Raw genomic sequence first — 27,985 nt, 5'->3', positions numbered from 1 at the left:
CAACACTGACAAGCTAGATAAATACATTTATACAAAAACCAGGTCTCAACACTGACAAGCTAGATAAATACATTTATACCAACACAAGGACTCAACACTGACAAGCTAGATAAACCAACAAGACCCATAAAATGAATACATGCACCCCCCTGCTGCCAATGTCTTGACGTTGTGATGTCCCTTGCATGAGAACGAAGTGTTAGTAGTGAGTTTCGATCATAGAAAACAAAACGACAAACGTGGCGCACCTCTGCACAACCTTTCTCTCTCTCTCTCTTTCTCTCTCTCTCTCTTTCTCTCTCTCTCTCTTTCTCTCTCTCTCTCTCTTTCTCTCAGGTAATTATCTGCGTGTTTTGTCACTTTAGTCAATGGCGGCAGGGTCTTGACAACGTACACATTAGGCCATGTTTTTTTTTCTTCTCTCTCTCCTTTCCTCTCCCCCTCTCTCTCTTTTTCTCTCTTTCTCTCTATTAAAAAAAGATTCCACCCACTTAATTTTAGAGGCTTCTGGGAAACAATGATCGTGTTTATGTTGTCTGTCTGTCCGTCGGTCTATCATGTTTATATTTCTAGTCCAGTGTTACAAACGAAGTAGACAAAGATCCTTATTTGACTTCTGTCAATTCTACTTTTAATAATAGTCTCTAAGGATTTGATTCGAGGTCACTGTTGTGAATAGGATTTAGGCGAAAGTTTGTTTAGAAAGAAGTGAGTGAACACAACTGACCAATAGGGGTCAGTCCCGGGTCACCTACTTTTCTTGTCACTTTTTTATTATAGTTTTCTTTTTTTTTTTTTAGGATTCACAAAAGAACAAAAGTCAACTTAAAACTTTAGTGTGAGTTTATACACAAATGTTTGTTGTTTATTTATACACAAATGTTTGTTGTTTATTTATACACAAGATGTCTGCTGCTCATTTATACACAAGATGTTTATTGTTCATTTATAAACAATAATTCTGCTTTTCATTCATGCACAAGATGTCTACTGTTCATTTTTACACAAGATGTCTACTGTTCATTTTTACACAAGATGTCTTCTATTTTATTTATTCACAAACTGTCTGCATAGATAAAAGTTAACAATGTGCATTTTAAATGCCCACAATTGTTGTTTGTGTGTGTGTAAATTAGACGCTGAAGAAGCAATCATACACTTTCAGTGAACTTTTTTTTTAAATACTTACGAGAGGCGCTGTTTTTGTTGTTGTTGTTTTGTGTGTTGTAACGAAGTGATCTTTCGTTCATTCCTACAGAAGTTGTAGTCTTTTCCCAGCCACCCATTGCACTGACATTATTTCAATAAGTTTTAAGTCTTGGAATGTTTTTACTTTAAATAGACAAAACTTTGTAAAATTATTAAATAACGTTTCTTGTTTTGTTTTCTAATTTAATTTTTTTTTTTATTTTGTAAAAAAATATTTTGAAAGTGCTAAAAGTTGACGGGGTCATTCAGAGTTTTGTCATCGGAATAAATAAGCAACATTTAAGCATACTTACATGCCTTGAATGACGTCATAATGAAGTCCTTGGTTTAAGAGTAGCCCTAAACAATGTGAAACAAGTTTAGATCAAATCTGAAAGTTTAGTTGAAAAGAAAATCCAATCGTTTATTAATGAGAAAATGTCAACAAAATATGACATTTCTTTTCTTATTTTCAAAGATGTCAACAAAATATAACATTTCTTTTCTTATTTTCAAAGATTTCGACAAAAAAGTTTTTGTCCCCGTTGTAATAATGCAAAGAATAAAGCGAGTGCTAAAAGGAATACATACACTTCTACTACATTGGCCATTCCAATGGGCGCCATATTGGACTCGGTCTTCTCGGCCTATCCAATCATGCCAAGGTATCGATTCTCAAGCATTAACATAAGAAATGCTGACGGCGAGAGCGATACTCCCTGGAATAACACTTCTGCCTCCAGAAAGCACAGCGATATTTCCATTCTTCACTGAGTATCGACAATCTCACTTTGGAAATAAGGGGAAAAAATCTCTCTGTTGTGAATGTGAATGACAGCTCCACACCTTGTACTTGTTGCGACCTACAGAAATGTACATTTGTAACTTCTGGTTTTGTTTTATTCAATGATTGTTGCTTGTACACTTATGTTCATTACAGTTTTATTCAATGATTGTTGCTTGTACACTTATGTTCATTAAGTTTTATTCAATGATTGTTGCTTGTACACTTATGTTCATTACAGTTTTATTCAATGATTGTTGCTTGTACACTTATGTTCATTAAGTTTTATTCAATGATTGTTGCTTGTACACTTATGTTCATTAAGTTTTATTCAATGATTGTTGCTTGTACACTTATGTTCATTAAGTTTTATTCAATGATTGTTGCTTGTACACTTATGTTCATTAAGTTTTATTCAATGATTGTTGCTTGTACACTTATGTTCATTAAGTTTTATTCAATGATTGTTGCTTGTACACTTATGTTCATTAAGTTTTATTCAATGATTGTTGCTTGTACACTTATGTTCATTACAGTTTTAATGAATGTTATGACGCGTTCACTTTAGTACAGACATTTCAATATAATCCTGATGCTATATTATGGCATTCCTAAATGTCATTTGATCTGCAGTCTATATTGTTTCTATAATTTTGGATAGTCTTGCATGTTATCTCTGCACTAATGTTAGTAATTTAATTGTATTCTTCTTTTTCTTTTTTTCATTAACATAAAACACACACACATATTGTTTAACATCATAAAGCAAATGATTTTAAAAATGTGATACGAACATACACACACATACAATAATATACAAACACAAATTTGAAATTAAAAAAAGACTCTATTGGGGAATTAGAGAATGATTATGTAAGCAATTTTAGTAAGTAACAAAAGTAGCGTTGGACATATGAATCATAAAAGACTAGAGACAGTAATCTATTCTATAAAACAGGGATGAAAAACTCCTGTCCAAGGGTCATATCCGGCATGCGAATGGTACTGCGGGTCCTGCCCGGGATGCGAATGGTACTGCGGGTCCTGCCCGGGATGCGAATGGTACTGCGGGTCCTGCCCGGGATGCGAATGGTACTGCGGGTCCTGCCCGGGATGCGAATGGTACTGCGGGTCCTGCCCGGGATGCGAATGGTACTGCGGGTCCTGCCCGGGCTGCGAATGGTACTGCGGGTCCTGCCCGGGCTGCGAATGATTGTATTTGTCCCCTGGATACATCTGTCCAAGCAGCACAAGTCGCAGAGGGTCAAGTTCACCTGGATGAGATGATGTTTTGGTGGGTGATGTGGCACCAAGTAATGTTGAGCTCAGAACAAGTACAGACTGCATGTTGAACTCAGATGAAGAAGAGACCACATGTTGAGCTCAGAACGAACCAGAATGTTGAGCTGACTACATTAACAACCCTAAGACATGTTTGAAAGAACAAGTTTATGTTTGAAAATCTCGTCCGACAGTAAATGGTTCAGTTGTTAACAAGTCATGTCATGCTCAACAAACAGAAGGATCAACTTCAAGTCTATGACGTGTTTCACTTTCGAGTAGCAGGGTTAAGTCATGACTCTCCAGTCCAAGTACTCTAAATCCAGGGACAAGATGGCGACAAGACACGATCAAACCGTCCTAACTCAATTAGCGCCCATCTCCTAGAAGTAAAAAGAGTTGTAGAAATCACGTGACCAATGACGTGACAGAACCTCATCATGAAACCTTTTTTCATGTCATCACAGGAAACTTTTTTTTCTTTTTACGTTTGGACATAAAGAATTTCATGCCTTAGACAATTGAGAGTCTTCAAGTGTTTTACATTCAATTAGTTGTAATGTCATGCCATCGATAGAGTTCAGTCTTGCTAGGGGACTAAATTAGGCACACATCGGACATGGGAACTATGCAATGATACTTAGAATTGATTCTAGAGACAGACAGTGAAGTTAGAACAAGTGTCCCACTTAGAATAGATTCTAGAGACAGACAGTGAATTTAGAACAAGTGTCCCACTTAGAATAGATTCTAGAGACAGACAGTGAAGTTAGAACAAGTGTCCCACTTAGAATAGATTCTAGAGACAGACAGTGAAGTTAGAACAAGTGTCCCACTTAGAATAGATTCTAGAGACAGACAGTGAAGTTAGAACAAGTGTCCCACTTAGAATAGATTCTAGAGACAGACAGTGAAGTTAGAACAAGTGTCCCACTTTGAATAGATTCTAGAGACAGACAGTGAAGTTAGAACAAGTGTCCCACTTTGAATAGATTCTAGAGACACACAGTGAAGTTAGAACAAGTGTACCACTTAGAATAGATTCTAGAGACAGACAGTGAAGTTAGAACAAGTGTCCCACTTAGAATAGATTCTAGAGACAGACAGTGAAGTTAGAACAAGTGTCCCACTTAGAATAGATTCTAGAGACAGACAGTGAAGTTAGAACAAGTGTCCCACTTAGAATAGATTCTAGAGACAGACAGTGAAGTTAGAACAAGTGTCCCACTTAGAATAGATTCTAGAGACAGACAGTGAAGTTAGAACAAGTGTCCCACTTTGAATAGATTCTAGAGACACACAGTGAAGTTAGAACAAGTGTACCACTTAGAATAGATTCTAGAGACAGACAGTCAAGTTAGAACAAGTGTCCCACTTAGAATAGATTCTAGAGACACACAGTGAAGTTAGAACAAGTGTCCCACTTTGAATAGATTCTAGAGACACACAGTGAAGTTAGAACAAGTGTACCACTTAGAATAGATTCTAGAGACAGACAGTGAAGTTAGAACGAGTGTCCCACTTAGAATAGATTCTAGAGACAGACAGTGAAGTTAGAACAAGTGTCCCACTTAGAATAGATTCTAGAGACAGACAGTGAAGTTAGAACGAGTGTCCCACTTAGAATAGATTCTAGAGACAGACAGTGAAGTTAGAACGAGTGTCCCACTTAGAATAGATTCTAGAGACAGACAGTGAAGTTAGAACGCCTGTCCCACTTAGAATAAATTCTAGAGACAGACAGTGAAGTTACGTTTGTCCCCACTTAGATCAGATTCTGGAAGATAGACAGTGACGTTACATTTGTCCCTGCTTGAAGTTCTACTTTAGTATATTTGTGTTCTTCTGTCACATGACACGATGTCATAAAAATGAATGTCGGTGAAACTCAGCTCAACAAGCAGCTCATCTCCAAGGTGTTTTCTTAGAAGTTATCTCCACGTCCTAGCATTACTAAGTGGCTGGGTCCAGAATCTTCTAGAAAAGATGCTTTACACGGCTGACACGTTACCCGGAGCTTTCTAACATTCCCCTTCGCATGTGCACCTCGGAAAGATCAGTTTCTTCCGATGTATAGCCAGAGCTTTCAAGGTAGGCAACTCATTTTGAAATATAAATCGTATGTGAATCTTGCGCAAGAATATACAAGTCATTTTCGTGAGATCTTATCTTATATGATACAGACGTTACTTTAAATAAGAAGATGATTACGTCCTACGCGTCATGCATTTAGTCATGCATATTAACCAATGACCTAGATTCTGCCAAGACACAGGTTTTCCTGGCTATCTCATGCAACCCATTCCATGCTCTAATAGCGCTAGGGAAGAAGAAGCATTTGTACACATTTGTCTTAGCATATGGAACGAGAAATGTGTCATTATCTTTGTGTCTTTCTGAGTTATTTTATTAAATTTTGTTTTTGTATTTCAAGATTATGGTTCAGTGTTTTATGTATAATTGCTACTTTACTTTTAAGTCTTCTATCCTGAAGGCTTTTTAAATTACTGATTTTACTAAAGGTGTTACTCTAGTCAAATGTGAATATTCGTTTGTTATAAATCTCACTGCTCTATTTTGTGTCTGTTTCAGTTTCTTAATGTTTTCTTGAGTTGAGGTGTCCCAAACAAAGGATGCATATTGTATTATTGGCCTAACCAAGGTTAAATAACATTTTAGTTTTATGTTCTTATTTAATTTATAGAAATTTCTTTTAATAAGCCCTTTGTTTGATTTTTTTTTTTATAGTTTCATGAATATGGGGATTCCATGACAGCTTTTCATTTATTATAACACCTAGGTATTTTGCGTTTTTAGTCTGTGATACTGGTTTACCATTTATTTGTTTTAGTTTTTCTTTGTTACTCTTAATAACTGACATTTTTCTGGGTGGAAAGACATGCTCCAATTTGATTCCCATTTCTGTTATTCATCTAATTCTCTTTGTCAAATCCAGTGCCTTCATTAGTGGAGCGACACCCCTCCCTTGCCATCTAGCGGGTCGGGCGTAGCGCTGAGTCTAGAGCCAACATGACTAGTCAGCCGTAGTACCGTCAATGCGATGACTGAGTAAATTTAAAGTCGAATTAATTGTATTGAAGTTTATAAGCGTTGCTTTTATTTCTACATACATCTATTATAGAATACATAGAGATTCTGGACTTCTAGAAGTAGATCTAGACTAGATTTTAAGAGTTCTAAATCAGATCTCTAGATGTTCATATAATGAACATACCAATAAATAATCGTACAAATACACATTTCTCGTTGGCCGAGACGGTGTCATGGGTTCGATTCCCTATTTGAACAAAAACAAAATTATTTCTATAAAAATTATTTTCATATATTGAAGTTTAATCATGGAGGAATTGTCTTTTCAAATAAAATATTTCACTCCATGTTTTCTTGCTAAGTCTCTCGCTAGTCGAGTTACTTGATTTATTGCTGCCAGCAACTGGCAAAGAAAAAAAAAACTTATTGCTAGGCTCAAATGGTAACTATAGTTTTGCTTTACTTATTCTTATAGAATTCGGGGGGGGGGAGGGGGTTAACCATCAAACCCCTTTTGGTTTTGCTCATGGAATTTGGTGATCGTTGCTTTGCTTTTGATTCAAACAAAAAGGGGGAGGGTAGTCTCGAAACGTTTGAATTATCCACTGTAGTTTTTCTTTAGTTTTTTTTTTAATGGAGGGGGTTTTAACCCCAAACCTATCTTGGCTACAATTATGGAGTAACCATACCTGTCTTTTTTTACAAAGCTTATATTAACTCTGTCTGTCTATCTGTCTGTCTGGTAAAAAGATTGTACACATTATTTCTCGCACACCCAATCTTGGATCAAGCTGAAATTTTGTATTTTACCTGACAACACAAGAATCAATTTTAAGAATCCTACACTCTTAATCGAGCAATTCTTGTATATATATTTATATATATCCTATACTCTTAAGCGAGCAATTCTTGTATATATATATATATATATATATATATATATATATATATATATATATATATATATATATATATATATCTTTTATTTCGAAAACGGCTCTAACGATTTTCTTTAAAATTTCACGGTATTTGCATAATAGTGAGAAAAAAAATTTCAACTCCTTGGCCACATCGGGAAAACTCGAGGTCGAGCGTTATATCGGTTTGAAAATGGCTCATTATCAAAAAAAAATTAATTTTGGCTAGAATGTTTTATGAATGAAATTTTCTTACGTCACTAGGCTCACAGCAGTACACTAAGACATTTCTTCGCCAACATGAAAAAGTTTTAATGATTCAATTGGCGTAATTAAACATTTGCGCACCATCTTATTGTACATTGATCCATATGGAAGAAAAATAATGAAATTAAATATCTTAATGTATGATTAGTTATTGTGTTTTAAAGGCTTTATAAATTGTTTACACTACACCCGTAGAAAGCTTTTACTTTGTTATTAGTTGGTGAATTATTGCAATATGTTAAAGCTTCGAAGTCTACTGTCCCATACCAAAACATAGGAAATGGTCATAACACAGCTTATCTATGCTTTACTTGCACAACCAGGGCCGGCCCTAACATTTGCGGGGCCCTATGTCAAATGGATTGCGCGCGGACCAGTAAGGGTAGGGATAAGGATAATAAGTTAAAATAAAGATTTTGAATTAGAAAATAAATTCGTATTTACATTACATTTTTATTAAATGAAAGCTGGCGATGCCGTTTTTTTTTTATATCACGTGTAGGACTGGCGTTTACCATATTGATTGACACCCCAAAATGACAATTTAGTCTTTTTAAGGACATTTTTATGAGTTTCAGGAGATTTCCAGGAGCTCCTTGAAAACAAAGAGACCACGGGAACCCTATTATAAATTATAATGGTTTAATTAAATAATTTACACCTTGAATTAGCGCGGGGCTTTTGAACCTTCGGGGTCCACTGCGGCAGCATAGGCCTAAGGCTGGCCCTGGTGATATCCAGCTCGCGGTCAACGAATTTTCATCACGCTGCTGCTTTTTTTTGGTTAACCTATAAACCTCGGTTAAACAGTAGTCATGTTCCAGAAGTCACCCAATAAAACCTTCTCAGCCCAAAGATTACCGCGCATAGACATCCCTTAAAGTGGTAGATAATTTCACATTATCTGGGAAGCATAGTATCAAATGACGCATTGCTTTAAAGAGAGGTTAATATGTGATCAGGGATAGTCGTGCTTTTGGACGCCTCCAAGCGAGAGTGTGGCGAAATAAATCGCTCCGTCTGTCTACAAAAATCAGTGTCAACCAGAGATTCTCTCAACCCCTCTATGTGGATCTGAGATATGAGTACTTTATAGTAAACAACTAAGACTTCTTGAACGACTTCACCAAAGACCGCAATACAAACAGCGAAATGGTATGAACTTCTTATAATCCGATAGTCACGCTTTGCAGGGCACTTATTCCGTATGGGGGACGAACATATTTTTGGCAATCTTTTTTTTTTAGTAAGCTGAAAGGTTGTCTGAGTAAAAGAGATGCCTCACAATAACGCGTCTTTAGAATACTAACGCGATGTTTTTAAGTCTCTTAGGAAAAAATGCGCGATTTTACTTTGTTACTAGGTGCACGTTTTACACTATAAAGTAGAGATTTTGCATCACTTGATGATTCTTACTAAAGTCATAATAATAAGGCTTGTCTTCGAAACCGAAGATTAGTGAGGAATGCAGTATTTCCCGTGGCTGCGCAGCCCCAGCTGTGACCTACATAGTTTGCCACATCCAGGGCAAGCATAGCCATTGTCCGCAGGTGGTCGATTTAGATTTTCTTTTCGCCGTCTGCGTTTGTCCTCAGCAGCAGATTTTCTTTTGGTCTCAAATGTGTATCCCGCGGCCTTCGTGAGTGACCTCCAGCTGTCTCGTTCGGAGGCCGCATACAACCAGGTGCTCTCTTCTATGTCAGCCAAGAAAAGTTGACGCCTGGTCTTTGAAGCGTTTCCGTGGGGCGCCTCTGTTACGTCGACCACCTTATAGCTCACCAAAAAAAAGACTGCCTTTGGCATACGTTCGTCTCCCATACGGGATATGTGCCCTACCCAGTGCAACTGTCGGACCATAAGAAGTCCCTCTATACTGTCCATACCGGCGTTGGCAAGGACATCGCTGTTTGAAGTGCGGTCCTGCCACCGTATGTCCATGATGGAGAGGAAGCATCTTTGGTGAAAGCACTCAAGAAGTCTTAGTTGTTTTCTGTAAAGTTTCCATGTCTCAGAGCCATAATGAATATATTAATTGCAATATTAAATGTCAGAAAGTAACCATTTTAGAAGTTACACTGTAAAGACTTTCTTCAAAGCCTATAATAGCCCAATAGTTTTACGCGAAAGAACCAATGTAAAACGTTAAGACTGAGCTGTGATTTTCTATAGGCCTACTGTTGGGGGGATTTCCTATTCTAATCGCCATGTACAATTACATTTAGAACTGACAGAACGAAAAAGCAACTCTTCGGATTGAGTCTTTACCCGATCGTTCATTTTCGTAATTACAACAATATTCCCAAAATGACTTCGGGTATATATCCTTCCTTAACAAATTATTCATCCGAGCGAGGCTCGGTCACCTGATATTAACCAATTAATTAGCTATTGGAAATTAGATATTTTGTTTGGACTCTCGAACAAGGGAAAGAAATTATACTTGACTGAGATGGTGGTGTAAGCTGAATAAGACTGACAGACAAAGTGAAAGGATATAAGTTTTGTATAAACTCCACTATTCACACTGTATTTGATTTGATTGTCCTGACCAGGGCAAAAACCATGCGTCCTCCAACTGTCTGCCAAGCAGCAATCATGCTTACAGTTTTGTATTTATAATCATATTTGGACCAGCCTTTGATGTGAATTTTGGGTAAACATGTGATATGTAAGACCTGCATTTTGTCTGCAGGAATGTAGTGTAGTGGTTATTACTAGTTTGTAGTGCATACTTGTCTTACATCCTCACCTGTGTCTGTAACTAGTTACATGTTTGTTTGTCAAAAAATGAAAATGTAAAGACATTTCCCCTTGCAGTTCTTATTGTTCCTAAATAAAGTCTGACATCTGACCTATATCGCTTAGCTAGAGACCTACATTAGGCGCCGACATAAAGATCCTGTGACTTTTCTGATGGCTTCAAATTTACGGATTAATTTATCTTCTAAGTTAATATGTTCGATATGTAAGCTTACTTCGAGTGTACATCAGATAATGTGGCCAGCAGATTGCCTCGACTCCTAGAGATACTTCTATTCATGTGTAATTCAATACCGTGTTCTCTTGTGCTAATATATACTTGAATCTATTGGAACCTACTGTCACTAAGTCTCTGTGCTGGAACATGACACAGTTATAGTAGACACAATATAACTTTTTCATCCCTGTGACAGGAAATATTTGACATGACACCACGACCAGTAATGATGGTTGTTCACAGTTGTTTTTCTACTTCGAGCTCAGCTATTGATCGCCATTAGCAGCCTTGTTTATCGATCATGTATCGATGTACATTTCTTCAAGGAGGACATTAAGTGACAGTTCGTAGTCTGATGTCTTCAAAAAAAATAATTGAACATCAAGTCTGTTGAGTTTGTTCATGTAAATGTTCAAGTCTCCCCAGTGTCCCGCATTGATTCTCTCGTGTACATTGATTGAATCATCAGATTCAAATTCATTAGCATAGACACTGAATGGTTAGCGAATCATTCGAAGTTCTTACACGACAAATGATTTAAATATATTTACTTGTGCCAACAGAATCCATTAACATTTTGTCATAGAAAAACTATTTAGCCTAGGATGATCATTATGACTAAGAGATAAATCATTTGGACCAAGAGATAAATCACTTGGACTAAGAGATAAATCATTTGGACTAAGAGATAAATGTCTTGATTATTGGACGAAACAAACGAACTGAAGTCTACAAAATATTTATAAAATACCACTCATTCATTGATCAAGAGATCTCTTAAATCGTCGTAGAGATAGCATAACATTTCGTACACAGGTTCTTTTTACCTCCTAGACGCTTGCTAAGAACCCGATTTGACATAATCGCAACCTGACGACCGCTATTTGCGAAAAACCGCAAGCTTTCTATCAAACTTTGTCTTACTTTCAGTATTTTCCCAGAATGAGCAGTCTATATATAAAGCATAAAAAAAATTCGTATTTTTAAAGCGATTTTTTTCCTAATTATTTTTAATATGCTTTACCTCATTTCCACTTACTTTTAGACGCGCTCTAAATAAACAACAAAATCAATCCAATAGCATTAATACGATACATCTAGAGTCTTTTTCTTGTATTTTTGTTTTCGAAAGAGAGAGACAGAACGCAAGTATCACTGTTGAAAGAAACAACAACAGCTAATCCTAATAACATTGAAAAGATAAATCTAAATCTACATTCAAAGGAGGTCAACTAAACGATGACAATGAATGAAACCGAATTGATATTTCTTTTTATCTAGAGACTAAATCACACACTAAAGGTAGAAAGGTGAACGGGAATGTGTACAAGAGACTAAGGGCTGAGGTGGGGGGTGTGGGAGCGAATCATTCAAAGTGCTACTCAATTAACAGGCCCAAAATATGTGTGTGTGTGTCAGAGGTATATTTTGAAGCGGATCTTTCCATATCAAGTCACAAGTCTATGAAGGAGATGTTACAATGTGCATGGAAAAAACACAACAAAATGGAGGTTCCAGAGAGCGAAGGAAATAAGAGAATTGGACGTAACATTTTATTCTAACAGATATACTGTCATCCACGGGCTCAATAGTAGGTTAGGTTGGTCTTTCAAACATGACCTGTTTATTAAAATTTAAAAAAAAAACTCAAAATAAACAATATAAAGCCTGAGACCAAATCATCGGGAGTAGCCAGTAGTTTGTAGTATGGTAATACTTCGATGGAATTTACTAAATAGACTAATTAACAGAAAATCACTTAAAGATGGCAACTGGCTCTTGAAAAACCATTCATGAAAAATGACTTTCCAAAACATATAAAATACTTTTTGACAATGTACAAATGAACGAAAGTTAATTAAATCTGGAGGAAGTAGTCAGCTCCTCCCCATTAGAACAGAGAGATTGACAAACTTCTTGACTTTCCGTCAAGGTATTTCAAGGTCATTTGTCGTCACAGGGAAGTACTTATGAGCCTAATTCACATAGCACTGGTTGTGTGTAGTACTTATGAGCCTAATTCACATAGCATTGGTTGTGTGTAGTACTTATGAGCCTAATTCACCTAGCACTGGTTGTGTGTAGTACTTATGAGCCTAATTCACCTAGCACTGGTTGTGTGTAGTACTTATGAGCCTAATTCACCTAGCACTAGTTGTGTGTAGTACTTATGAGCCTAATTCACCTAGCACTAGTTGTGTGGAGTACTTATGAGCCTAATTCACCTAGCACTAGTTGTGTGTAGTACTTATGAGCCTAATTCACCTAGCACTGGTTGTGTGTAGTACTTATGAGCCTAATTCACCTAGCACTGGTTGTGTGTAGTACTTATGAGCCTAATTCACATAGCACTGGTTGTGTGTAATACTTATGAGCCTAATTCACCTAGCACTGGTTGTTTGTAGTACTTATGAGCCTAATTCACCTAGCACTGGTTGTGTGCATGTTTTCATGCTGCTTATATTTGCATCTTTATCTCTATCGTTCTACTAGTAATGCTGAGCTTGGAAAGCCACTGCCAAGGACAGACAGAGAGGGCAAAAAGAAAACCACTGGCGGTCAATGTTTGTATGTAGGTCGCAGCGGGGCTGCGTTGCCACATAAAATACTGTACTATTCATTACTCTTCTTACTTGAAGACAAGCCTTTTTATAATTAATACTGACTTTGACTGAATTTCTATTTGTATAGACCAATACATTTGTCTTATGTTATTGTATTAGATCGTAAGGTCTGAAAGAAGTTGTTGCTTTTTTAACTATATAACTAAAAAATAGAGCGAAGTATTAGCTAAATTATCAGAACTTGGAAACCGTTCCATTAACGAAAACGTTTGAGAACCACTGGCTTAGTCTGAAGAAATACAATTGTATGCTTGCATAGTCAATATAAAATTCAATTGTGTTTCTAAAGATTTGAAAGACTTACACAATTGTTTCAACTTTTGTCCATAAAATTAAATGTTTATAAAATAACCCACCTACAGACTTCAATAGAACTCCAGAATGGTTGGTTCCATATATACGTTGTCTTCAGTTTGAAACAGTACGTGCTACATTGTAGTCTTGTCCCATACCAGCCTTGACAACTAGAAGCAAAGCTCTGCTGTGCCAATGACATGCTGACATACACATTTCAATAAGTGGAAAAGAATGGACAACAAATACCACAGTCAGATCAATATGTCATTGTTTGTAGACTTTCTTGTGTAGTGCTACCAAGAGACTTGTGACTTACTGAACTACATCAATAAATAGTTAATTAATAAATATTTTAATTTATGTTTGCTTTCTGACTCAAGTGAGGGGAACAAAATAAATGGGAACATTTTTGATGGATATAATTTATTTTTTATTTAAAAATTTTATTGGAGTTAATAATGTCAGAGTGACACTAGTACTGTATTGATATGTAAAACTCGTGTGTTTTGATACTAGTTCCTCACGAATGAACACTGAACTATTCTTCTAATAACCAATGAACTGTGAGCTGTTCCTCAACGGATTTCTGTAACAGTTTTGTGTCTGTTTCATGATTGAAAAAAGTTGCTCAAAATTCTATGAAAATGTAAATATTGCAAACATTCCCAGAACATCTGAAATTCAATTTGGAAAACTAGATTGTGTCAAGCTCTGGCAGAGTTCTAAGTTTGGAACATTTAAAATAATTGTTTGAGATAATACTTAGTTTGAAGTTGTCAGTTTGTTTACACAACTTTACATTCAAAGACAAACTGAAAATATCTGCATCTTATTCTCTAGCTCACTGAAATCTAGATATCTTTCGAACTCATAATTCCAAAGTTTGTCTTCCTTCATATTAGTAACCTTCGTGAAATGTGACGTGTCATTTTGAGATAACTGATTCTAGATGCAAACAAATTAGATTGTTTTGTTTTAATTTTTAAACTTTAAACTTTTTTCCAGAAATAGTAAACAAATATTGTAACTAGTATCTTAGCATTTTAATTTGTCATAGAAGATACTTTTTCAATTCCAAGTCAAGAGTCCTAATCAATCAATGTCCCTATAAGCTGTTGTAGCTTCAAATACAGCAAAGTGGCTTGTCTTTCAAAAGTATAAAAAGTACTTCAAAGTCCCCTCAAGTTTTAGGCTAAATAAAATTCATTCATTCATCTTTCAAATATATAAAAGTACTTCAGAATTCACTCATGTTTCAAATATATAAAAAGTACTTCAAAGTCTATTCTTGTTTCAAATGTACAAAAAGTACTTTAAAGTTCACTCTAGTTTTAAATGTATAAAAGGTACTTCAAAAAACACTTTTGTTTCAAAAGTACTACAAGGTCCACTCATCTATGAAACAAAGCATTATATATTGCTTATAGGTACATCTGACACGATGTTTGACTAAATTGCTCAGTAACATGAAAAAACAACAAACACAAAATTGCCAGTCACTTATTGAATAACTTTTAACATATTATGAAATTTAGTTTCCTGCTTTTTTTTTTTACCAATTTCAAATCAGTAGAAACAACAAAATTCAATGAACATTTAAAAAAATATTCTTCAATATTTCAACTTATATTAAAGTTTTAATAGCGAGTGAAATTCTTAAAATTCATTATTTCAAATCTTGTTTAGGGCCGGATGAAACTTTCACTATTTTACATCTTGTGCCAGTGCTTGTGTGTCCTGGATGTGCCATTTGAAGTACTGCACTGGACAATTTAAGACCTCTGTTTATTGTTTCAACCTGGTAGTCCCTGTCTATAGCCTCATACTTATAATATCTAGCAAATACCCTAATTCCGACTTGCGATCAATTCTAAGTCGGAAAAAGCGGATCCAATTTTCCTAAAAGCAACTCATAGCCTTAATTCGATTTATTGGCTAGCTAGGTTTTCAAGTGACTTCAGACTGTGTGTTCTTGTAGTTGTCTCCCCCCTGCCAGCCCGAGGGTTGTAATTACTTGCCCTTGCCGGGTCCACACGAGAAGGGCTGGCAAAGAACATTGTCCAAACCAAGCATCATGAAATTTCGTGCCTACAACAAAGCGAGCAGGCATGGACCTGGTGTCTGTGTTTGACAAACGGACCGGTATTAGACAAAGTTACTCTCTGTGTCTGCGCTCAAGTTGCGTTCAGCTGTCAGGAGACATTCGGAAACTATGTTCGGACTTTGGGGCTAGTTCAGTACTTCACATTTTCACTTCACTTTGATCTAATCTCTACAAGCTGGGAATGTTGGGGTTTTACCTCATCACGCTGTCTCCATATTTTTATCTATCTATCTATCTATCTATCTATCTATCTATCTATCTATCTATCTATCTATCTATCTGTCTATCTATCTATTTATCTATTTATCTATGTATCTATTTATCTATTTATCTATGTATCTATCTATCTATCTATTTATCTATCTATCTATCTATCTATCTATCTATTTATCTATTTATCTATGTATCTATCTATCTATCTATTTATCTATCTGTCTATCTATCTATTTATCTATTTATCTATTTATCTATCTATTTATCTATTTATCTATTTATCTATTTATCTATTTATCTATTTATCTATTTATCTATGTATCTATGTATCTATCTATTTATCTATTTATCTATGTATCTATCTATCTATCTATCTATCTATCTATCTATCTATTTATCTATTTATCTATTTATCTATTTATCTATTTATCTATCTATCTATCTTTACGTTAATGCATTCCTCATTAATCTTCGGACTCGAAGACAAGCCTTACATAGAAATAACATGGATTTGTTTCAAATATAAAATTAATAAAAATCAATTAAAAAAAAAACAAGGTTACAAAGACTGTTTGTACTCAAAATCGACCCACGAAGTGGTCCACCCAAGCAGGTAAAAAGGCAGGTTTCATTATTTTCAGAAAGAACATTAAAATTAAATTCTATCAAAGGCAAATGACAAGAGAAGAATGGAGAAAGAAGGTTGACTGATCTTGTGTGGTGCCCCGGCGGTCCAACAAACCAAAGGATAGGTGAAAGTGAATGTGAAGTTAAATGCAAACCTGGCCTAACTGATGTCTTATAATGAATATCTAATTGATCTAATTGTTTTGACAATCTCTTAGTCAAATCCTCAAAAGGAGATTTTGAATAGCATTTACGTAAAAAAAAAATTCGTTTAGGTAAGTGTTTTATGTTTGTGATATCACTGTGCAGTTCACGCGATAATATGAAAAACTACTTATTAATTGTTGTTTGAAATTATGTCCAACTTATATGTATACTAAATAGATTTTCTCTCAAAAAAATATTATTTTTTGAGGGGGTAAATGTTGTAATTATTAGGACAGAATGTAGCAATAAAAATGTAAAAAAAAAAAAATTTGACAAAAAATCTAAAACCATTTGCATAAAAGTGTTAAAATATGGCAATTGGTTTTCTACCCTACTGAGGAGCCTGCAGTGTTTGTTACTATTAGTAGTGAATAGTTGTAAAAGTGGTGTACTTTTATGAAAAACTGCTTCCATAAGTGATTTACAAAATTAGTTTTTTTTGCTTTTAGAAAAGAACAAAGTAGACGTTGCATCAGAACTTTGAATGGTCTAACATATTAGGATGTCGGATTTTCACTATCTTTTCTAGTTTACGAGATCTAAACGGAACGGACGAACGAACAGACATTTCACACAAAACTAATAGCGTCTTTTCCCTTTTCGGGGGCCGCTAAAAAAGACGCGTGTTTGTAAGAGTATATGATAACTATTCCTGTTGCTATTTTGACAGCGTTAAGTTAATATTACTTTACTTTTTTTTGGCATCTTACGACACGATTTTGTTCTTGTTAATGTTGTTTCTATGAAGAGTTTTATTGAGAATGAATCCATGAAAGAACTTGGTCACTTCAATAAAACGAAACTATTTCAATATTTTGTCTTTCGTGAAAGTGGGATAAATAGAAGTCGGATAAACAGTTGTCGAATTCGAGTCCCCTGCTGTAATGAATTCTTATCATTTTAAACCTTTTGGGGTTGATGCATGTGCTGCATTCATGATAGTCTTGTTAAACTATGATCTGTAAAATACAGGATATTTTTTTTATGCATAAAATGTTCCTTCACTTTATTGTTGCTATTGACTAGAATTCACTAGCGGATCCAGAACTTTGGAGTGGGGGGGGCGATTTTTTTCCAAACCCTAACCCTAACGCCCAGTAAACCCTAAACCCTATGCATAAACGTGTGTACAGAACACACACACACACACACATACACACACACACACACACACACATATATATATATATATATATATATATATATATATATATATATATATATATATATATATATATATATATGAGAATTTTAAAAAGCAGCATTTCTCAACCTTCGGCGAAAAAATGGGGCAACGCTATAAGGTTCCCTAGTGGGGTTTGGGGCAAAGCCCCGACGACAAAAGCGTTTTCTTGCATTCTTCACTGCAGAAACGCATTCTCCTGACATCTACAGCTCATCATTCATCAATGAAGTTCGGGGCTAAGCCCCGACGCTAAAAGCATTTACTTGTATTCTTTACTGCAGAAACGCATTCTCCTGACATCTACGCTTATTATTCATCAATAGAGTTCGGGCCTAACCCCGACGACAAAAGCGTTTTCTTGCATTCTTCACTGCAGAAACGCATTTTCCTGACATCAACAGCTCATTATTCATCAATGGAGTTCGGGGCGAAGCCTCGACGCCAAAAGCGTTTTCTGGCATTTTTCACTGCAGAAACGCATTCTCCTGACCTTAAGCTCATTATTCATACTATTAAAAAAAAAGGACCTTTTGAATAATATTGTACTTGAAAGATATTCTAATATGAATTTATAGGCCCTTAATACATTGCAAATAAAACAGATTTGTTCCTTGAAAAGATAAGATACCCCACATATTTAGATTTTGGCTTTGAGGATCGCCGCCGAAAAAAAATTATTCGATAAATAATATTCAATAACATTGTAGTATAAGTTGTGAGTTATAATCCCAAATTTATTTAACTAGAAAAATATCCGATTGAGTAAAGGTTGGGAAAAGGCGACTATAAATGTTTTCCTTCGGTTTAGAACTCATCTCAATCATGATTCTTATACTGAAAAATTTCGTTTGAATTCTAACTTTTCCATTGCAAAGTCTTTCTTAAAATAATTATGATAAATTCATGTGAAATTAAATAAACTCTGGAAATGGGAGGGGCGGTAGAATGAAAACGATTAATCCTCGCTCCTTTAATAATTTCTGCTAAAGATTGCATTTGGCATCAAAGAATAAAAAAAAAAGTTGGGCGACTCGATATAAGAATTTAATTTATAGTATATATAAATAATATTAGTGGCAGATTTTTTACATTTTGTAATTTCTAAACTATAATACTAAAAGAAAAAGTATTGGTTTGTCCGATGGGGGAAATGCAATTGCATATATCGCCCTTCCCACCTGGTGCAACCTTTTTTCATTTAAATTTACTAATGATAAAATTTGAGATTAGAGTATGGTACGACATAATATACAATGGGTTTACATATCAATACGTAGTTTATATTATATAGATATTCAACTAATTTTGTTCAAAAACTATTATTCTCCATAAAAATAGGACCGCCCCCCCCCACTCAGAGGGCTAAAGTGGGAAGGGCAGTACATGCAATCGCCCTCCCCCCAACCCAACCGAATCGACCAAGATACCAGAAAGGGAGCGACGTAATATAAAATTTATAGATTAATTCAACTAATTTTGTTCACAAACTATGATTTCTCCATAAAAGTAGGACCATCCCCCCCACTCAAATGGTTTAGGTGGGAAGGGCAGTAGAGGTATTCGCCCCCCCCCCACCCCAAACGGTAAACAGGGAACGACATAATATAAAGATCGGTTAAAATATCAATAACAAGTTTTAATCATATAGATATTTAATTGATTCTGTTAGCAAGCTGTGATTTCTACAAATAAATTGGACCGCCCCCCCCCCCACTCGAAAGTGTATGGGGGGGGCGGGATTGATACCATTGCCCCCTCCCGACCCCACCAAATCGGTCAACATACTAGAGGAGGGGGCGAAATAATTAAAAAATAGGTTGAAATATAAATAATCAGTATATATTATTAACATAAGTAATAAATTTGTATACAAATTGTGCGAATTCTATACTGAAATTCGTCCGCCCCCCCTTCGAGCGGAGGGGGGGGGTCGGTCGAGTGGGGGGGGGGGGCGATTGCCCCTACCGCCCCCCTCCTGGATCCGCCAGTGCTAGAATTGTTCCCCCACAAAAACTGTTTCACCATGTCTCTTGTTATGTCAGTTCCCTGAACACTCGTCTGTATTTGGCTGGTCTATGGAGGAAGAGTTTATTGATAGACACATTCTTCTTACTTCTGTCTCAATGATACAAGTCTGCTATGATGGGGGAGGGGAGGGGAAAGTGTTCGATATTGCCGCCATTTATTTTTATCTAACTGGAAAACTTGTACACATCCGTCTGAAGAGTTCCAATCACGTGATCAGAAATGATGGATGAGCCAAGAGCCAGAAAGAAGCAGAGGATACCAGCCTGCAGTTTCAGGAACAAATCACAGCTCTGCTGTGCAGGGGAAGATAAATCCTTGCAAACACTTCACACACACACACAAAGTATTCATAAAAGGAGAAGCAGTAATATAAACAAAAAACTAGCTGTATAGATATGTCTAGTATTCAGAGTATTGGTGGGATACAGAGCTGTATAGATATGTCTAGTATTCAGAGTATTGGTGGGATACAGAGCTGTATAGATATGTCTAGTATTCAGAGTATTGGTGGGATACAGAGCTGTATAGATATGTCTAGTATTCAGAGTATTGGTGCTATACAGAGCTGTATAGATATGTCTAGTATTCAGAGTATTGGTGCTATACAGAGCTGTATAGATATGTCTAGTATTCAGAGTATTGGTGGGATACAGAGCTGTATAGATATGTCTAGTATTCAGAGTATTGGTGCTATACAGAGCTGTATAGATATGTCTAGTATTCAGAGTATTGGTGCTATACAGAGCTGTATAGATATGTCTAGTATTCAGAGTATTGGTGGGATACAGAGCTGTATAGATATGTCTAGTATTCAGAGTATTGGTGCTATACAGAGCTGTATAGATATGTCTAGTATTCAGAGTATTGGTGCTATACAGAGCTGTATAGATATGTCTAGTATTCAGAGTATTGGTGCTATACAGAGCTGTATAGATATGTCTAGTATTCAGAGTATTGGTGCTATACAGAGCTGTATAGATATGTCTAGTATTCAGAGTATTGGTGGTATACAGAGCTGTATAGATATGTCTAGTATTCAGAGTATTGGTGCTATACAGAGCTGTATAGATATGTCTAGTATTCAGAGTATTGGTGCTATACAGAGCTGTATAGATATGTCTAGTATTCAGAGTATTGGTGGGATACAGAGCTGTATAGATATGTCTAGTATTCAGAGTATTGGTGCTATACAGAGCTGTATAGATATGTCTAGTATTCAGAGTATTGGTGCTATACAGAGCTGTATAGATATGTCTAGTATTCAGAGTATTGGTGGTATACAGAGCTGTATAGATATGTCTAGTATTCAGAGTATTGGTGGGATACAGAGCTGTGTAGATATGTCTAGTATTCAGAGTATTGGTGCTATACAGAGCTGTATAGATATGTCTAGTATTCAGAGTATTGGTGCTATACAGAGCTGTATAGATATGTCTAGTATTCAGAGTATTGGTGCTATACAGAGCTGTATAGATATGTCTAGTATTCAGAGTATTGGTGCTATACAGAGCTGTATAGATATGTCTAGTATTCAGAGTATTGGTGGGATACAGAGCTGTGTAGATATGTCTAGTATTCAGAGTATTGGTGCTATACAGAGCTGTATAGATATGTCTAGTATTCAGAGTATTGGTGCTATACAGAGCTGTATAGATATGTCTAGTATTCAGAGTATTGGTGCTATACAGAGCTGTATAGATATGTCTAGTATTCAGAGTATTGGTGGGATACAGAGCTGTATAGATATGTCTAGTATTCAGAGTATTGGTGGGATACAGAGCTGTATAGATATGTCTAGTATTCAGAGTATTGGTGCTATACAGAGCTGTATAGATATGTCTAGTATTCAGAGTATTGGTGCTATACAGAGCTGTATAGATATGTCTAGTATTCAGAGTATTGGTGCTATACAGAGCTGTATAGATATGTCTAGTATTCAGAGTATTGGTGCTATACAGAGCTGTATAGATATGTCTAGTATTCAGAGTATTGGTGCTATACAGAGCTGTATAGATATGTCTAGTATTCAGAGTATTGGTGCTATACAGAGCTGTATAGATATGTCTAGTATTCAGAGTATTGGTGGGATACAGAGCTGTATAGATATGTCTAGTATTCAGAGTATTGGTGGGATACAGAGCTGTATAGATATGTCTAGTATTCAGAGTATTGGTGGGATACAGAGCTGTATAGATATGTCTAGTATTCAGAGTATTGGTGCTATACAGAGCTGTATAGATATGTCTAGTATTCAGAGTATTGGTGCTATACAGAGCTGTATAGATATGTCTAGTATTCAGAGTATTGGTGCTATACAGAGCTGTATAGATATGTCTAGTATTCAGAGTATTGGTGCTATACAGAGCTGTATAGATATGTCTAGTATTCAGAGTATTGGTGCTATACAGAGCTGTATAGATATGTCTAGTATTCAGAGTATTGGTGGGATACAGAGCTGTATAGATATGTCTAGTATTCAGAGTATTGGTGCTATACAGAGCTGTATAGATATGTCTAGTATTCAGAGTATTGGTGCTATACAGAGCTGTATAGATATGTCTAGTATTCAGAGTATTGGTGCTATACAGAGCTGTATAGATATGTCTATGTTACGTTCCTTTCTAGAATGAGACTCTTTAAACAGTACATTAACACTAAAACAACAACGTCATCGCTTAGAACTCATTTTAATTCTCATGAACACTAGAACACTATTTCGTTTCTATTTTCTCCATTTTCTTTTCTCCTCTCCGTTCAACACGCATTCGCACCATTTCACATTTACATTAACATGCGCACGTAACACCCCCCTGTTTAACAAGTTCGATGTACATCGAACGTCCCAAATATAAATTGTCACATATCTTATCAGCCTATTCCAAGTTAAAACTACTTTAAATTCTCTGTAACATAGAGAACCATAATGTACTACAAAACAAAATCATACACAATGACATATTAATACCAATACAATTCTAACATTAGATTTAACATATAGCATTTATATTCACCCATTGTGACAGTAACAATCACAATACTAATTGTTATTATGAACAATTGACACATATATATATCTATGCATATCTCTATGTAATCATGCAGATTTCGTTAATACCACTCCCCGCCTATAATTCAATTTAAATCTATATCTGTTCACTAATCATTGTTGTGTATACTCCCAATTGGACAATCCTCTGTGGAATATCTACTACACTCCGTGCCAGAATTTACAATTGTAAACAATAAAATAGATTAATTCTTAACAGCATGTAAGTAATCATTATATACCCTACACAATCTCACCAACCTAAGTACATCGTGATAATGTATCTGCCACAACATTTTCTTTCCCTGGTATTGTCTTGATCTCAAATTTATAGTCCATCAGTTGTAATGCCCACCTAGCAATTCTATTATTACCACATTTATTTAAATTAATAAATGCCAACGGAGCATGATCAGTCCATAATTGAAATTTAGCCCCCATCAGATAAAAACTTAGCTTTGTTATGCACCACACAATTGCCAGCCCCTCTTTTTCAATAGTTGCATAGTTTAACTCTGCAAGGGTTAGTTTCCTGCTTACATAAAAAACAGGGTGTGCAATTCCACTATACTCTTGCATCAAACAGCCCCCTATAGCTATGGATGAAGCATCCGTTGCCAAAATAAATTCTCTAGTACTATCGGGCAATTTTAATATTGGGTTTTCAGAAAACACCCTCTTAATCTTGTCTAGCGATCTTTGACATTGTTCAGACCAGACTATAATGTTAGATTTCCCTTTCTTGGTAAGATTTGTAAGAGGTTCAATCATTTCTGCAAATTTTGGAACAAATTTTCTATAAAAATTGCATAGACCTAAAAGGCTTCTAATTTGTTTTTTTGTTTTTGGTACACTAATATCCATTATTTTTGCAACTGTTTCTTCCAGTGGTGTAATTGATTCATTTTTTATCTTGTATCCCAAAAAAGGAATTTCACTAAGTCCAATTTTTATTTTTGTTGGTTTCAATGTCAAATTGTTTCCCTTGATAATAGCAAATATCTCTCTTAGACTCTGTAAGTGTTCGTTCCAGTCCTCACTGAAGATGCAGATATCATCTAAATAGCAAATAGTGTCTCTTCTGTGGCCCAGTATCTTTGCCATCATCCTGTTAAAAGTGGCTGGGGCATTTACTAAGCCAAAACTCATCACATTCCACTGATAGACTCCGAATGGTGTCTTAAATGCGGATAGTGGTTTAGCCTCTTCCTTTAGAGGTACTTGCCAGTATCCTCTAGAAAGGTCCAACGTGGTGAAAATTTTCGCTTTTTTCAATTTAGTAAACATTTCCTCTGCCTGTGGCATTGGGAATGGGTCAAATTCTGTAACTTTATTTAGTTGGCGGTAATCTACACACAGTCTAATGTTACCACATTTTTTTTTAACCAGTACAACTGGTGCAGCACATGACGAATTAGATGGTTCTATCACTCCCAATTGAAGTAGTTCATCTATTTCTTTCTGTAATGCTTCTCTGTGATGCAATGGTACAGCATATTGAGGTAGTTTATTTGGAACTCTGCCTGTTAATTTGATATCATGTTCTATGATATTCGTTTTTCCTGGTAAATCTGTAAAAATATTCTTAAAATCTTCTAATAATGTTGTTACTTCCTTAGCTCTGTCTGACGAAATTCCCTTCACTTCCACATCTTTCCATGTTTGACTGGCATCGGTTGAAATTGTTTCTATGTGTCCCAATCTTTCTTCTGTCTCAATGTCTACACTCACGGATGTACCCATGACCAATGGGTCTTCTTTACTGCTTTTTTCACTTTTTTGTTTCGACCTAAATTCTTTTAGCATATCCACATGAAATATTTTCAGCCTTGAATCAATATTAATTTCATAATCCACATCACTAATTTTCCTTGTTACCTTATAAGGACCCAACCATTTCGTGAATAGTACATTCTCCTTATCCTTTAGTAATACCAAAACATCTTGACCTACTTCTAGTTTGGTCAATTTCCTGTGTTCATTCACCCTAGACTGTGTTAGTTCATTTTTATCAAGCACATGTTTGCTCGCTTCCTCACAAGCCTTTATTACTTTATTTCTAGTTTCTGTCACTATATCGTAACTTTCTTTATTTCCAACATGTTCTTGTGGGAGTATTAGTTCTTTTAGGATTGCCATTGGGCCTCTTGGATTTCCTCCATAAATCATCTGAAATGGCGAATACCCCGTGGTTTCGTTACGGCTCTCTCTGTATGCGAAAAGGATTGAGGGTAATGCCACATCCCATTCTTTGGGATTGTCATCTGCTACTTTCGACAACGCCTTCTTTAACGTACAGTTAAAACGTTCACAAATACCGTTGCTCTGCGGGTGGTACGGGGCTGTAAACCGTTGCCGAATTCCAAACATTTTCAAAAATGTTGTCGTTAGTTGGCAGTGGAACTGTGTGCCCCTATCTGACAGTACCTCTTCAGGAAATCCAAACCGTGTAAATAATGAATATAACGCTTGAACTATATCACTGGCTTCAATTCTTTTTAGTGGGATCGCTTCTGGCCATCTTGAGCAAACGTCTATTACAGTTAGAATATATCGATGACCCCTATTTGATATCACCGGCATGGGTCCAATCAAATCAATCGCAATCTTCCTAAATGGCCTTTCTGGTATATCTACCTTTTGTAATGGAGCTCTGATTTTTTTAGTGCCTTTCATTTGACAAACTTTGCACGACAACACATAATTTTTGATGTCTTTGCTAATAGATGGCCAATAAAAGTCCCTAAATATTCTTTGTTTTGTTTTGTGAATTCCCATGTGGCCTGCATATGCTTCATCATGCCCATTCTTCAATATAACATTTCTAAATTCAGCTGGTACAACAACCTGTATAATTTTTCTTCCTTGTGACTCAATTTCTCTTACCAAAATTCCTCTTTCTATATAAAATCTTCCTCCTCTACCTCCTTTCTGGGCCAACTGACGCATCTCTGGGTCATTTTTTTGTTCTGTAATAAACCTTTCCTTGTTGAATACTACATCATTAAGTTCTAATGTTTCTGAGTTTCCTATTAATCCTTCTTTTTTTTTTTTCTTATCTGGTAACTGAAATAATTTTTCCAGATCTCCTGCATCCAGGTCCTTACATTTGGATCGAGTAATACTCATTCCGAAACACTTCTTCCAATTTCCCATATCCTTTTCATTGCAATTCTTTATACCTGGAATATTTCCGATAATCAAATCAATATGAGCATGGTCTATTACACATGCATCCACAATTCCAGTAAAATATGGTGTATCAATTTTAATTCTAGCAACTGGTAATTGTACAGTCTTCCCATCAAACATCACACAATTCCTGGTTTTGCCGGTATATTCTTGTTCTTCTACTAATTTCTTATTAACACCCACAATTGTACTGCCTGAATCTCGTATCGTCCTTGCTATTTTGTTTCCCACGAAAGTCTCAAAATACTCAAGGCTTCCTGCACATGTTAACATTGAAAGGCTTTGATCTCTTCTATCTCTCACTCCGCCGTATCTTCCCTGTACATTTCTTTGGTATCGCCCTCGATTACTATAAAAATGTCCTTGTCTACTACCCATTTGGTTCCTTCCTTGTCCTCTAAATCTATTTTGTTCATCATATCTAAATCGTCTTCCATTGTTGATGTAGTTGTCTCGTGTATCTCTTGTTCTGTTAAATGCAACTATTTCTTCTATGTCACTGCCTCTGGATAGTTTCTTATCGGGATGTGCCACTTTATAAGCCCTTATCAGTCTCACTATGTCTTCTATGGCTTTTGGTTTCCTCTCCAACAAAAATATTTTTAATTCCTCCTGACACTCATAAATTGCTTTGTCTATCATTAGAAATGTCTTTAAACCGTCAAAGGTCTTTTCTATTTTAGCGGTTTCAGTCCAATTTTCAAAATGACTGGTCATTCTGTCCAGGAATGTCTGTGGGTCATCATTTGTTTCTATCGCACAGTTAACAAATTGTTCACGGTAGTACGCCTCTGTTTTTCCGTACGTTCGTAGTAATTGTTCTTTCACCACGCTATAGCTGCTCTGGTTCATGCATATCTTCGATGGAGCCTCTGCTACGAATGACTTCGATAATAAGAATGACCATTTGTCTTCGGGGTATTCCAGTTCCCTCATTTCAATTTCAAATTTCTTCAAAAAAATGTCTATGTCCATTTTAGCTTCTTCGAATATTGCACCTTTATACTTTGCTAGTTTGTTCCCTGTAGTTTCCCCTTTTCTTTTATCACTCTCTTTTTCTTGGGTTGTTTTTAACTTTTTCTCGGCCGTCTCTTTTTCGAACGCCAATCTCTCTCTTTCAATGGCAACTAATTCGTTTTTCTTTTCCCTTTCAATGGCTATCTTTTCTCTTTCTCTTTTGTCCTCCTTGTCTAATCTTTCCTTTTCTTTTTCTCTTTCTCTTTTGTCCTCCATGTCTAATCTCTCCTTTTCTTTTTCTCTTTCCATTGCTAATCTCTCCTTTTCTTTTTCTCTTTCCATTGCTAATCTCTCCCTCTCCATCAACCTTTCTTGTACGTATTTTCTTAGTTCTGCCCCTTCAAGCTCTAACAACCTTCCCTCTTCTTTCAACGCTGCTACCTCAGCCTTGTCCGCCATTTTCTATTACTATTAATCGAATTGAATAGTATCCTATCGCTAGATCTAGACTATATAATATGATATCTCTACTATCTGTTGACAGGAGATCAACTGTGTATAAAGGACTACGTAGGTTTTACCTTTACGTTGGGCGCCACTTGTTACGTTCCTTTCTAGAATGAGACTCTTTAAACAGTACATTAACACTAAAACAACAACGTCATCGCTTAGAACTCATTTTAATTCTCATGAACACTAGAACACTATTTCGTTTCTATTTTCTCCATTTTCTTTTCTCCTCTCCGTTCAACACGCATTCGCACCATTTCACATTTACATTAACATGCGCACGTAACAGTCTAGTATTCAGAGTATTGGTGGGATACAGAGCTGTATAGATATGTCTAGTATTCAGAGTATTGGTGCTATACAGAGCTGTATAGATATGTCTAGTATTCAGAGTATTGGTGCTATACAGAGCTGTATAGATATGTCTAGTATTCAGAGTATTGGTGCTATACAGAGCTGTATAGATATGTCTAGTATTCAGAGTATTGGTGGGATACAGAGCTGTATAGATATGTCTAGTATTCAGAGT

At 35.9% G+C, this 27,985-nt stretch overlaps 2 protein-coding genes across 6 annotated transcripts in view; one reads left to right on the top strand and one right to left on the bottom strand.

The window, feature by feature from the left end:
• The window catches only part of LOC106060968 (choline O-acetyltransferase-like), a 311,392-nt gene that overhangs the window by 130,455 nt on the left and 152,952 nt on the right, over positions 1–27,985 (bottom strand). For 3 of the 5 annotated variants that reach the window (XM_056019765.1, XM_056019764.1, XM_056019771.1), the window contains exon 1: positions 1,503–1,773. The exons of 1 other annotated variant lie outside the window; for it this stretch is intronic. The gene's annotated coding sequence lies outside the window, so the exon portion shown is untranslated. One more of the 5 variants, XM_056019766.1, reaches the window with a different exon arrangement.
• LOC129924663 (uncharacterized) lies at positions 20,147–22,381 on the top strand. Its single transcript, XM_056021134.1, has one exon. The coding sequence runs from the start codon at positions 20,147–20,149 to the stop codon at positions 22,379–22,381; it is 2,235 nt and encodes a 744-aa protein (XP_055877109.1).

Source organism: Biomphalaria glabrata, chromosome 2, assembly GCF_947242115.1.
Source record: "Biomphalaria glabrata chromosome 2, xgBioGlab47.1, whole genome shotgun sequence".
NCBI classification, from domain to species: Eukaryota; Metazoa; Mollusca; class Gastropoda; family Planorbidae; genus Biomphalaria; species Biomphalaria glabrata.
The sequence above is the reverse complement of the archived record's forward strand: the minus strand, read 5'-3'. Positions and strand labels throughout refer to the sequence as shown.

What these genes read in the sequence shown, in the direction of transcription:
- LOC129924663 (XM_056021134.1), top strand. Translation starts at nt 20,147, where the DNA reads ATGTCTAGTATTCAGAGTATTGGTGGGATACAGAGCTGTATAGATATG.